Source organism: Vulpes lagopus, chromosome 6, assembly GCF_018345385.1.
Source record: "Vulpes lagopus strain Blue_001 chromosome 6, ASM1834538v1, whole genome shotgun sequence".
Taxonomy (NCBI): Eukaryota; Metazoa; Chordata; class Mammalia; order Carnivora; family Canidae; genus Vulpes; species Vulpes lagopus.
This window is the reverse complement of record NC_054829.1, coordinates 85910683-85924356: the sequence shown is the minus strand read 5'-3', so window position 1 is coordinate 85924356 and position 13674 is coordinate 85910683. Positions and strand designations below refer to the sequence as shown.

The following is a 13674-nucleotide window of genomic DNA, read 5'->3' as shown; positions in this document are numbered from 1 at the left end:
AAAATAATAATGTAAAAAAAAGAAAGAAAGAAAAAGCTGGATGAAAAGAATATAATAAAACTATGGAAAATCTTGAAGGGCACACACACACACAAAAAGACATATTTCCAATATCCAGGGGCACCTGGGTGGCTCAGTCGATTACGCATCTTCTGCCTTTGGCTCAGATCATGATCTTGGGGTCCTGGGATCCAGTCCCACATCAGGCTCCCTGCTCAATGGGGAGTCTGCTTCTCCCACTCCCTCTGTCCTTCCCACTTCCTGCTCATGCTCTTTCTCAAATAAATAAATAGAATCTTTAAAAGATATAAATGTTTTCAATGTTCAATAATTGGAAACTGATTGAAGAAATCATGGTACATGATAAATTCACATAATGGAGTACTTTATACAGCCCCTAACAATAATACTATAGAAGTTATAAAATATTCAACATATTTTACATGAGACGGCTGTTCATTTTGAGCTTATGTTTGTAAAAATATATAGGACATATGTTGAAAGAAAAATTAAACACATTTAAAAAAAAATCTCTGATATAAGATGTAGATTTGTTCCTTTTGTCTTTCAATATTATAATACAAAGATATGATGCTTGAAGCTCATGTGATCATCTTTTGATTACAAAGTAAATCACTATCAAAATTCTGAGAATGGCAGAGCAGAAAGTTGGAATGTATCTGATAACATTCTTGAGCTTCTGAACCAACCCTGAACTCTCTATTCTTGATCTTCTTGGTTTGTGGGATAATACATTTCTTAATATTAAGATAATCCCCTACAATACTGAATAAATCCAGTTGACTTTAAGGATCATGAATATGCTTTTAAAATATATAGTTAAGATATTCTAAACCCATCTAATGTTATTTTAAAAATGAAATGATGAAACAACTAAATATTTATTTTAATATCAACCAACATGATATTTAACACCAAGGGAATTAATATGGGATTTTTATTTCATCTACAGGAAACTTTAGGACATCTATAGAATTTGAAAATGTTTTGCATAACATTTTCCTGTGAGTATGTTAACTAACTGGAATTTAAGTAAAAACTTAAAAAAAAAAAATTCCCTGTGAGGCCGAATTATAAATGCAGTAATCTAAGAACTAACTTACCCTCAGTTTTCTTTGGGTCATGGCTGTTTCAAGGGCCATTTCTCTTAAGGGATCCCTGCTGATGTCAAGCATAGAGGCTTTGATTGTGTCTCCTGGATACAGGCTCAGCCGAGACTGTCTAAGGGCCATTCTGGCTTGCAGCTGCATCATTTCTTCTTCTTGCCGTTTTAGCATAATCTCTTGATTAATTACATTGCCTTCCAGGGGTGTTTCATATTGTCTACTATATAGAAAAGAGAAGAAAAGAATGATTTTAAGTCTAGTCAAGAAAGAAAAACAGGTTAAGCAAGGTATCCAGAATTTAAACAATTTTTATTTTGTCATCTGAGAAGAACTCTTGCAGTAACATTCAATCCTACTTTTAATCAATCAATATAGCATGCTGTCCCATTTTCACTGAATAGATCTATATGCTCCTCCTCTTTTCTGAACATTTTAGCATCCTCTGAAAACTGCTTCCACTGCAGTTCTCTTCAGATGGGCCTGTTTATTCTTATAGTCCTATACCATTGGGCCGGGAGAGGAGATAGAGTTTCCCCTTAATTTTTTTTTTTTAAAGATTTATGTATTTATTTATTTGAGAGAGAGAGAGAGAAAGAGAGAGAGAGAGAGATGAAGAGCAAGCACAAGCAGGAGGGCAGAGGGAGACAGAGAAGGAATCTGAGGCAGACTCTATGCTGAGCATGGAGCCTGACACAGGGCTGGATCTCACAATCCCAAGACCGCAACCCTAGCTAAAACCAAGAGTCGGATGCTCAACTGACTGTGCAACCCAAATGTCCCTAGATTCCCTTTAATTCTTATTTCAGCTTCCAGAACATTGCTGACTGACAATAGCCTCCAGCTTCCCCTGAAGTACATGCTATGAAATTGCTTAATCCACTGCTCTGCTTTTGCTCTAGACATTTACCATCCTGTTGGTCAAGTCTCCTGTATTCATTAAAAATTTAAGTGCTTAACTCAGTCCTTTCTCCATTAGTACTCCTGTCATCATTCAAGATGGTATTACACAGACTGAGAAGTCCTCCAGCACTCCACCTCTGCCGGCCAGCTATCTACTCCCATGGTTATATTGCCTATAAACAATAACAGCACTACCCCTAAAATGTCCTATTTCTATCCTCCAATAGCTTCTCCATATAATCTTCTTTTTTGAGCTTCCTACTTTTAATACCCTTCTTCAAATAATTCACTGACTCCACTGCTTTCTCTATTTCCCCTCTGTTGCCCTTACACTGCTTGAATTCGAAGGCCCATCATTAAAATTATTCCTTTGCAAATAATCTCAACTCTCATGCAACTGCGGAACTACGCTGACCAATCTCAATGGGCTCTCAGCACTGCCTGGCAACTCGTTTTCTTTGAGAACTATTTTATACCTTCTTCTCTTTTTCAAAGCTCAAATACTCTCCCCCTCTTCTGACAACCTTTCCTCAGTTTTCTTTGTGAACTAAGAAGCAATCAGGAAATAACTTCCTCATCCTTCTATGACCAAACTTTCCAGATCTACATCCATCTGCTTTGCCTTCTCTTCTGTAACAGTGATGGATCTTCTGCACACTTACTTACATAGGCCCGATATCTCTACTGGGCATGGAATTCCATCTCGTCTCCTACTCAGACTTTACTCCTGCAGTAATCCTCTTAGATGCATCAATAATATTGTATACTATGTTATTCTCATTAATACACACATCATGTACTATTTCCTACTCAGAACAACAACAAAAAAGGCCTCCTTTGGTTCTATATCCCCTTTTGGACTCTATCCCATGTTTTCCTGTCTTTTAGAGTAAATCTCTTCAAATTGTCATTTAAGCTTTATCTCCACTTCATCTCTCACTCTCATGGACTCAGACCAATAGTTTTAGTCCCCACTTCTCCATCAAAGCTGTTCACAAAAATGACTGATCTCTTTGTTGTCAGAGCCAAAGGATAATTCTTGATTTTCATTTTATTTGACCTCTAAGCACAAAAAGACATAATTGCTCAGTCTTTCCCATTTTGTTTTGTTTGAGAAAGAAGGAGGAGTGGCAGAGAGAGAGAGGGAGAGAGAATATCCTAAGCAGGCTGCACACAAGGCATAGCGCCTGACATGGGGCTCCATCTCACAACCCTAGATCATGACCTGAGCCAAAATCAAGAGTCAGATGCTTAAACGACTGAGCCACTCAGGTGCCCAGTCCTTTCTATTCTTAAAACATTTCCCATCTGGAAAGCCATGATCATTTTATTTTCCTTCTACTTTACTGGCTTTTCCTTCTTGGTCTCTTTTGTTGATGCGTCCTCCATTTCTAATATCCTAATGTTAGTCTACAATAGTGCTCAGACCTCCAGATTCTCCTTGTCTACATATATATTCCACTCCTACATGATCTTATTTGGTTGCATGGCAATTAATTGCCTTATATAGGCCTATACCTTAGTCTCTCCTCTGGATTCTATTTGCCTAGGTGAGTGTTCTTGTTGGATGTTAATATGCATCTTTAGGCTAATATGTCTCAAATAAATCAGATTCTTGATATTTTCCCCACTCGTCCAATGTTTTCTCAATCATTCACCAGTTGTTTACAACACAACTGTGAGTCATTCTTGATTCCTCTACCCTACACATCCCTTATCTAATTGAGCAGCAAGTCCTGAAAGCACAACCTTGAAAATATCTATATCTGACTCTTCTTGATCACTAGCAATCTAATCTGTGCTATATCCATCCAAATGGAGTACCATCATTACTTCCTAACTGGGCTTTTACTGTTGCGATGTCTTCTTCAAAGAACAGAACAGAGTAATCCCGTTAAATGCAAATTAGACATGTTTTCAAGCTACCCAATGGCTTTCCATCATACATCCAAAGTGTTCACTTAAACTTCTGAGGTATGACATAATATGGGTCCTACTTTCTACCCACTCTGCTTTTCTCTCATCCTGCTGCACCCACACTGTCCTGCTGTATTCCTCTGACATACAACACCTCTCCCATAATTCAAGGCCTCTGCTCCTGTCATTCTGTTTGTCTGGGAGGAACACTCTGCACCTCCTGATATCTGCATAGTTCACTCTGTCACTTAAAATAGTTTTCTGTTCAAATGTAACCCTTGGGAAAGGCCTCTTCTAATCACCCTACTTGGGTAAAAGGAACTTGGACATCACAACTTTGCGTTCTCTATCCCTTCAGTCTGCTTTTTAAAAAATGTCTTTTTTAATTAAAAAATTTTTTATTATTGAAGTATAGTTCATAACAATGGTATATTAGTTTCAGGTGAACCACATGGTGATATGATAATTCTATATTACTCAATGCTTACCATGTTAGTGTAGTCACCCTACAATGTTATTACAATATTATTGACTATATTCCCAATGCTATAATTTTCATTTCCACTACTTATTTATTTTATAACTGAAGGACTGTACCTTTAACTCCCTTTCAATTATTTTACTCCCTCTCCACCTTGGCAATCAATAGTTTGTTTTCTGTATTAATAAATCTGCTTCTGTTGTTTGTTCATTTGTTTCGTTTTTTAGATTCCACTTATAAATGAAATCACATGGTATTTGTCTTTTCTCTGCCTGACTTATTTCACTTAGCATTATACCCTCTAGGACCACCCATGTTGTTGCAAATGGCAAGAGCACATTTTTTTTTTGATGGCTGAGTAATATTCCAGTATGTGTGTCTGTCTTCTTTATTCTTTCATCTACTGATGGGCACTTGGGCTGCTTCTAGATCTTGGTTACTGTAAATAGTGTTGTGGTAAACATAAAGGTGCATATGTTTTTAAATTGGTGTTTTCATTTCCTTTGGGTAAATATCCAGTAGTGGAATTATGGATCATATGGTATTTCTATTTTTAAATTTTTGAGGAAACTCCATACTGTTTTCCACGGTGGTTGTACCACTTTATGTTCTTACCAACTGAACATGAGGATTTCTTTTTCTCCACATCCTTGACATCCAAGAACACTTGTTCTTGTCTTTTTTATTTTAGGCATTCTGGCAGGTTGTGAGGTGATACCACATTGTGATTTTGATTTGCATTTCTCTAATGATTAATAATGTTGAGCATCTTTTCTTGTGCCTACTGGCCATCTGTATGTGTTCATTGGAAAAATGTCTATTCAGGTCCTCTGCCCATTTATAAATTGGATTATTTGGCTTTTTTTGGTGTTGGGTTGTATAATTTCTTTATATATTTTGGATATGATCCCTTATCAGAAATACCACTTATAAATATCTTCTCTCATTCAATAGAGAAATTCAAAATTTCATTTTGTTGATTGTTGTTTGCCTCTATGCATACTCTCTATCCCCTTAGCCTGCTTTATTTTTCTTTAAACTACCATTATTGTCTGATGGGCATTACTTACTTGTTTTTAATGGTTTATTGGCTACCTCTCAGCCCTAGAAATTCCCCTGAAGGACCCCTTTTTTTGGTCTTGTTCATGACTATCTCTAGTACCTAAAAGTTCCCAGTACATGGTAGGTGCACAGCAATCATTCCTTGAGCAAATGACAGGTTGTAATTTTATGGCTCTCTCAATGGGGGTCAAGGATAATAATAAGAATCTAAATCTATACATTTTAACTTGTACCTGTTATTTTCATCAAATATATTAGCGTTCTTGTTCAAATTATTTTCTACCAGAGTCACAAACAGGTGCCAAAAATAACTATCATTTTATTTCTTCCAACACAATATCTGGTAGAGTTCCTATAAAAGCTAAAAAATTTGAGAGACAAAAAACCAAAATAAAACCTCAACAAAAACAAAGCAAATAAATGAACAAAAAACTAAGAAAATCTGGATCATTTAGGAATGAATAAACAGGTTGTTTTAAGTTGGAAAAACAGGTTATCTCATCAAGTAGAGAGGCACAGAAGCAGTGGGAACTGTACTATGTATAAATTGTACTTCAAAAGTTAACACAGAAAAAACTTAGAGATGTTCTTTGGAAAACAGCTTTGAACATCCTTTTTGGTCACTGAAAGATACTTTTGATAACTCAGAATCAAAAAATTACTCACTCTGCTGTATCTGACTCATAATTTCCTGTTAATTTCCCGCCACCCCTATGATACAAATCAATTGTACTGCCTGGATCTGGTTTTCCATTTCATTCTAGCTAAAGGGAATGGAAATTTTTATAAAGAAGAATGTAACATGTCTAAATACAGCACTATTTATAGATCTCACAAATATATGACCTAAAGAACAAAACAGGACCTCATAATTGTGTGCCAGCATGTTAAGGATGTTATCAGAAACCTTTGTTCGTTCGCATTCAGAAAACTCTGCATTTGAATAAGGAATTTAGAGTATTTTAGTTGATGTGTCTTTCTGTGGGTGGAAAAATGGGTGGGATTGTCTAAAAGAAGTAGAGTTTAGCATCTTACATTAAATATAACATATACACAGACTTATCAATCTACTTCTTGAAAAAAATTTTTAATGTAGGTCTATCTAATAGAGATGCTATGAATGCCACATTAAGTTTATTTTCTCTCAAAGTGTGAAATAAAAGATAGTTTATCATTAGAACATGATTTGATGAGCTAAAGTGGCTTTAAAGTTAATGTCTGACCTCCACCTCTGAAACTAGTAATACATTATATGTTAATTAATTGAATTTAAATAAAATTAATTAAAAATCCCAACCATTGGAGTAAAAAAAAAAAAAAAAAAATTAGTATCTCCTAAAAATAAAACCTAGAAACAGTCGAAACAAAGATTCTCTCATAATTTTTAAAGTAACTTATCAAGAAAATTGAAATAAGACTCACAAAATGATTTAATTTTATTTGAAGGAATATGTTTTTAAATAACTAACAAATGAACCATAAAAATCAATTTTTAATACATAAGACCAATAATTCTTCAGTTGTTACTTTACTTATGCTGTTCATCAAGCAAAAGAGTATCATGCTATTTATATAAATTTTCTCTAAATTGAATTTATAAGAATGATACCTTCAGTTCACCAAAGAGCTTAGTGCATTTCAGTATTTGCTTCTTATTGCTGTTAATCCCAAAATGCTTTTGTGTCTTTAAGAAAACTGTATAATATCAAATATAAACCTATCCTCATCTCTTTCTTACCTCTTTGTTCAAAATTACCAAATCAGGGTTATCATCACAATGGGATCCTAGTTATACAAAATTCTATTATGTAAATATAATACTGTTTTAGATAAATGAATATTAGAACTTTCCTCAAAGGAAAGTATCATGTACTATTTTAAAATGCATAAGGGAGAAAAGATAAAAATTTAATAAAAACTGCAATATTAAAAGGAATAACTTTAGTATACTGTATTCAATTACTTGGGAGTCTAAACCCTAGATAAACTGTCTGTTTTAATTACTAGCCTAGGGTTACCTGGTCTATTCATAGTTTACAGGTGTGAAACAGTGTCTGCCAGAATTAATTAGCTAAGGGGCAAGTTTTTGTTAATATCCAAATGATTCTTTTGTATATGGTGACACTTGAACTAAATGAACTACGGTATCAAATTAGAAAGATTTCCATAGTTTAGGAGTAAATTCTGAAGCAACCTCTTGTTCTAACAGCAATTACAAATTTCAAATTAATGTATAACATTAACAATATGCTTTAATTCATGTAAGGGACCTGTGCACACATGAAAAGCCTACACATGAAAATATTCAGTATTGATTTGACACATTTCAGTTTAAACAAAATACATCAAAATATAGCTATAATACCACCATCTTAAGCATAGCACAAGAATAATATCTAACACCTTATAAGAAAGCTGAGTATTTCAGTATGAAAATGAATTTGAAACAGCCCAAATTGGGCTTTAAAAAGATACAAGATAACCTCTTTTAGCTAGTAAATATGTAGTGAATAATTAACTTTTTACATAATAGGTTACTTAGTAGTAACCCACTCATTATCCATTCAACAAATAACACACCCTGAAAACCTGCTTGTTGAGCCTGTTCAACCTTTCAAAAAAGAAAATATTCTTTTAGAAATCAAGGCTTACTATCTTTTCACATGCTTAATGCCATCCCTTTAGAACTTCCTGTTAATAAGTTATTTTATCTTCATATTGACAATTTTAATTTCAAGCACAAACTATAAATTATCAGAGCCAAATCTTTCTTTTTTAAAAGATTTTATTTATTTATTTGAGAGAAAGAGAGAGAAAATGAGTAGGGGGGAGGAGACAGAGCAAGAGGGAGGAACAGAGCCCGATGTGAGCCCCACATGGGATCATGGCCCAGAGTGAAGGCAGATGCTTAACTGACTAAGCCATCCAGGCACCCCTGATGCCAATTCTAATTTAAAAAGATTCCAATAAGCTCAAACTCAAACTCCTATATGTCTTTCACATAATTAAATGAATTCCGAATAATTGCCTCTTTAGAGGGCAAAAGAAAGGAAAATTGAGAAAATAGAGAAAAGAGGATAATTCTCCTGGATTCTAATATAAAAAAAAAAAAAACCACCTGTTGCTGGAAATATATTATTACTATTTTTTTCATATCGCTTACCTTGGTCTCTGTGACTGGCCTTGACTTGTGCTTTCATCTACCCCTGGGAGACCACTGTTGGATTCAAACCTCTTGGAAGCTTCACTTTTTTGTACTAATTAAAGAATGAAAAAAGGAATGGAAAAATAAATAATGGCATAGGTGATAAAAATATGAAGTAACCTTACTTAAAACTCAAACATTTAGCAGATACATTAAGGTGAGTTTTATAAATCATATTCATATCACTAAATTAATGACATATCATTAAACTCTTCACCGATAAGTCTGTTATTTTGAAAGACAATGAATTATTTCCTATTATGAAAATGACTACATTGTTTTTTAAGCTCCTATAATACTGTCAAAATGAGTAACCGGCAGCTTTTTATAATTTTCAAATTTTATACAGATTTATTCTTTTGATCCCTTATATCTCAACATTACTGAAAAAGAACATTCATTGTTTCTTAAAAACAGTTTGGTTATTCAGATGCCTCTCACCTTGTCGGAAATCTGATTCAGAGGAAATAATAGATGGACTTTCACTGGAGGTACTAAAGATATCACTGTGGTAAGTTTTATATCTTCGAATTGGTTCTAAAAGGATTAAAACAAACACATTAGAAAACAAATCCCTTAATTGTTCCACATAAATAAAATAAAATGTTACATTTACTCTTATGAGATTAGAACATTTTATATATTGCTTTAAATTTAGTAATTGCTGGATGGTATTCAAATGATGTGACTCTAGTTTTGAGGCAGTTTGGCATACTGGTTAAGAACCTGGACTCTGACACCAGATTACCTGGGTTTGAATCTCAGCTCACTACTTGCCAGGTGTGTGACACTTTAGGAAGGTAACTGAACCTTCCCGTGACTCATCCTCTTCAGTTGGAAAGGGGATATAATAATAGTGCACACCTGGTAGGTTTGCTGTGAACATTAGATGAGTTAATATATGAAAAGCTCTTAGAACAGAGCTACGTAAGTATCATTATTAAGCAGTGTTTGAATGCACTATGTAGAATTGTTTTACATGCTAAAAGGGATAGAAAATCCAAAGACATAGTCCCAAGCTCAATAATTTAAAATGTATTAAGCACAAAATACTAAATTCAAGACAGTGTTTAGATCCACCAGAATGAGATGAATAAGCATTGGGTGTGGTGGTGGGGGCTGTGTGGGGTTCTGCAATGTGTGCTCTATATGAGGTGGGCAGGACAACATTAAGATAAAAATTCTAAATGTTTCTAATTCATCCTCTCTTCTTCATACTAATGAGCATAGATCACTATTCATCTCATGTCTGGATTATATCATGTGTCCTAGATTCCTCCTTCTGTAGTCCTGCTCATTTCGTATTATAATTCACATTACAGAGTGAACTTTTCAGAAATGAAAATCTGAGCATCTTACTATTATTTCTTAAAGTCTTCAAAATACAATTTAAAAACTTGTTAGCTTGGTATTCAAAGCCTTTAATAACCTGGTCTCTGACTACATTTATAACAGTGGCCCTTCGTATTGTGGAGTCACAGATTCATTTGTCAGAATTTGATGAAAACTACAGACCTCTCTCCATCCACTCCCCAAAACATACAAAAACGCAAACATTTAAATAGAACTTTAAAAATTCAACATAAAAATATAGACGGAATGAGTTATCTGAATCTTTGTGGCAGAGTGGAATGTCTGGAGATGATCTTTGTCAGTAGATAATAAGCCTACAGATTGAGACGGAAGTTGGAAATGATGGTGGGGACAATTGATGAAAAAAATGTGAAGGAAATGGGATGAAAAAAATAACCCAAAACACATGAATGGTCATTTCAGCAGGGAGGAAGAACTTTTTCTTCTTAAGAGAAAGAAATGATGGACAAGAGAAAAAGTGAAAATACAGAAGGAATCCCAAGATACTCATATCAGAAGTTGTCTACTTCTGGTAGGAAAAAGTGTGTCACTTCCTGGGATCCAGTGGCCGGGAGCTTGAGAAGAGTAAGGAAATTCTGCTATGAACAATGTGATAAGATTCAGTAAAAACCACATGAAAGTTTTGAGAGTTTAGATTAGGCTAGAATGCATGAATTTCAATGGAACCAATCAGAATTTTTTTTGGCTTTTTCTTGGCACTAGGGAAAGAAAACCAAGGGAAACACGTAGAACTGAGTGGGGAGACCTGGGATGTACGATAACATACAATGGATATATGTGAGGGATTCTTTTTTACTAGTTTGCAAACTTGAGAACAGGAACTTCACAAAATGAATAATTCCTTGCACTGCAGGGTGTTCAGTAGAGATTGTTAAAAGAAAAAGGGATGAATAAATGAATTAGTCAAATGGCACCATAGGAACCAGGCTTGTAGAACCAGGTTGGAGATGATGGCCTGGAAGAATTAGGAGGTCATGCTGAGACAAAGCTTTAAATAAAGAAAAGAGGAGTAAAAGGAAAAATGGCCATGGACTTGACGGAGAGGAAGTTGCCCATAGTTACCTGGAGAAGTAGGCATGATACCCCTACTTGGTTCAGTTTTGTACACACTGAACATGAGTGTGAAATAATGCCATAATTAGTGGAGTTTTGGGATTGAGAGTCCAAGTATTTACTAGTACTTTTTATTTTTTATTTTTATTTATTTATTTATTTATTTATGATAGGCACACAGTGAGAGAGAGAGAGAGGCAGAGACACAGGCAGAGGGAGAAGCAGGCTCCATGCACCGGGAGCCCGACGTGGGATTCGATCCCAGGTCTCCAGGATCACGCCCTGGGCCAAAGGCAGGCGCTAAACCACTGCACCACCCAGGGATCCCCTTTACTAGTACTTTTTAAAAAATGATTCCATTCTACCACAAGGAAGTCTCATGGTAAATAAGATAATTTCTTACAAATTCCTCTGGTTTAAGAGAAGTATGATTTGTGAGGATTTTAGAAGACCTCAAACAATGTTTTTTTCCTAATTATATTTAAATTTAATGAACAGTTAAATGGTTACTTAAGACCAGTTGCCATTTTCCAGGAGGCACTGAAGAACTTTTTTTATGTTGTTATAGAACTGCCATATCAAATTTTTGAAGGATTTCCCTAAGGTAACTTGAACAAATTACACACCTGGCATCGAAAGGAATAGAAGAGTAAATAAAACCAACAAGGACTCAAATGTACAGAGGCAATATGGTTTTTACCTTACAAAGAAAAATACGAAGTTGCAATGAGCCTTTTTGGTAGACAGAGAACTTCAGTTACTTGGATGTTAAGCCATCAATGACAACTTTACACCTCACACTGAATGAATTTACTGTTTCATAACTATTTCTGCCAAGTGGCTGTAAGGCAGTAAATACATTTTAAATTGAATTTCCATTCTTTGGTGGCATTTCATAATTGTTCTTATATTATTTCATGTGTCCATGTTCCCTTTCCTTTTTCTAATTCTTGGGTCCCTTCTGTGAGACAAATTAATGTAATATTGATTATCCCCTCTTAAAAGCAAAATAAATCATTTTCCCTTGATGAACTGTTGGTCTATAAATGTTCTCAGGACCACACCTGGGGGGAGGAAGGGCACTGACTTATGATGCTTTATTGCTTTATAGTAATGGGGCACTGGCACTCCAGAAATGTGGACAGGATGACTAGCTTTGCAGCACTACTAAGGAGAGGAGAAGATTTTGTTTTTTTCTTCAAACACTGTGGAGTCTATGTTAATTAAAGTGTAGGACTCTGTTGTAAGTTTCTTATATTCTGGAATGTATCTTTTAAAATGATGCTAGCCATGTTCCTTTCATGCAATGGCATGGTCAGATTAAAGTTCCCAGGCAATATTTACTACTCAGTCATGTTTACAAAGGCTAGCCTTTTTAAGTATGGGCTTTCCACTTCTGAATAATAAATTTAACCATTTCACAAATTATTATGAAATTCGCTACAAACATAAAATTATTACAAATGTGTCCTTTACCAAGAGTGTATCTCACATTGGTATATATGGAAAGCCATATTTTATGCTTATAGATCAAATGATCTGATAGGAACATTGCCTGGCTTTCTAAGAAGACCTACTGAAAAGCATCCAGTAGACACTAACTAGTTGCAGAGCAGCTTTTATCCTCTGTTCTGGTATGCAGAAGAAGGGTAATCCCTAATTATTCATGAGGTGTCTTAACATTATTGACAACTTTTATTTTTGAAGGATCCAGGTACCACCGATGTGTTTTCTGTGCATAATATAAGCACTTTTGATTTGGTCCAGATCTCAGGAATGTGGTATTAACTAAGTGATTAAAAAAGAAAAAAAAATTATTATGAAGACTTCTACACAGACACAAAAACAGAGAGAACAATATCCATCTCACATATCCATCTCCTAAATAAATCAAACCTAGTGATTGTTATTTTAATTAAAAAATGTCAGACTATTTTTTTAAATAATGAAATGCTCCCAAGTATTTATTGTATACTACAAAGTTTTATGAATGCTGCTGTTCATGTGAGATATTTGTAGTTTTCTTTTCCCATAATATCTTTGTCTGGTTTTGACATTATGGTAATGCTGGCATTGTACTTAACAGGAAGTGTTCCCTCTTTCTCTGTTTCTTTTTTAAAAGATTTATTTTTTTTTTTAAGATTGTATTTATTTGGGAAAGAGAGAGAGAGAATATGAGTAGGGGGAGGAGCAAAGGGAAAGGGAGAAGCAGACTCCCTGATGGGCAGAGAGCCTGATGTGGAGCTTGATTCCAGGACCCTGAGATCATGACCTGAGCTGAAGGCAGACGCTTAACCAATTGAACTACCCAGGCACCCCCCCTCACACCACTTTAAACATATAAAGTTGTAGTATGTGATCATGAACACTATACTTTTAATATTTAGGATATTGTGAAGATTTACATGATATTCTGAGCTTACATAAAGCTATTTCAGAGGAAACGTTCAAATCTACAATCTTCACATTAAAATGAATTTAAGCCAGCACAAACTGTAATATAAAAACATCATTTACAAGTGACCCATATTCAAGCTCAGACAAGTGACATGCAG

At 34.8% G+C, this 13674-nt stretch overlaps 1 protein-coding gene across 11 annotated transcripts in view; it reads right to left on the bottom strand.

Moving 5' to 3' along the window:
• PTPN13 (protein tyrosine phosphatase non-receptor type 13) overlaps positions 1-13674 on the bottom strand; it is a 206643-nt gene that overhangs the window by 75897 nt on the left and 117072 nt on the right. For all 11 annotated transcript variants that reach the window (XM_041760239.1, XM_041760238.1, XM_041760242.1 and 8 more), the window contains 3 exons: positions 9134-9229; positions 8651-8744; positions 1125-1347 (listed from right to left, as the gene is read on the bottom strand). In XM_041760239.1, coding sequence (XP_041616173.1) covers positions 1125-1347; positions 8651-8744; positions 9134-9229 — 413 coding nt within the window. The remainder of the gene's footprint in view (positions 1-1124; positions 1348-8650; positions 8745-9133; positions 9230-13674) is intronic.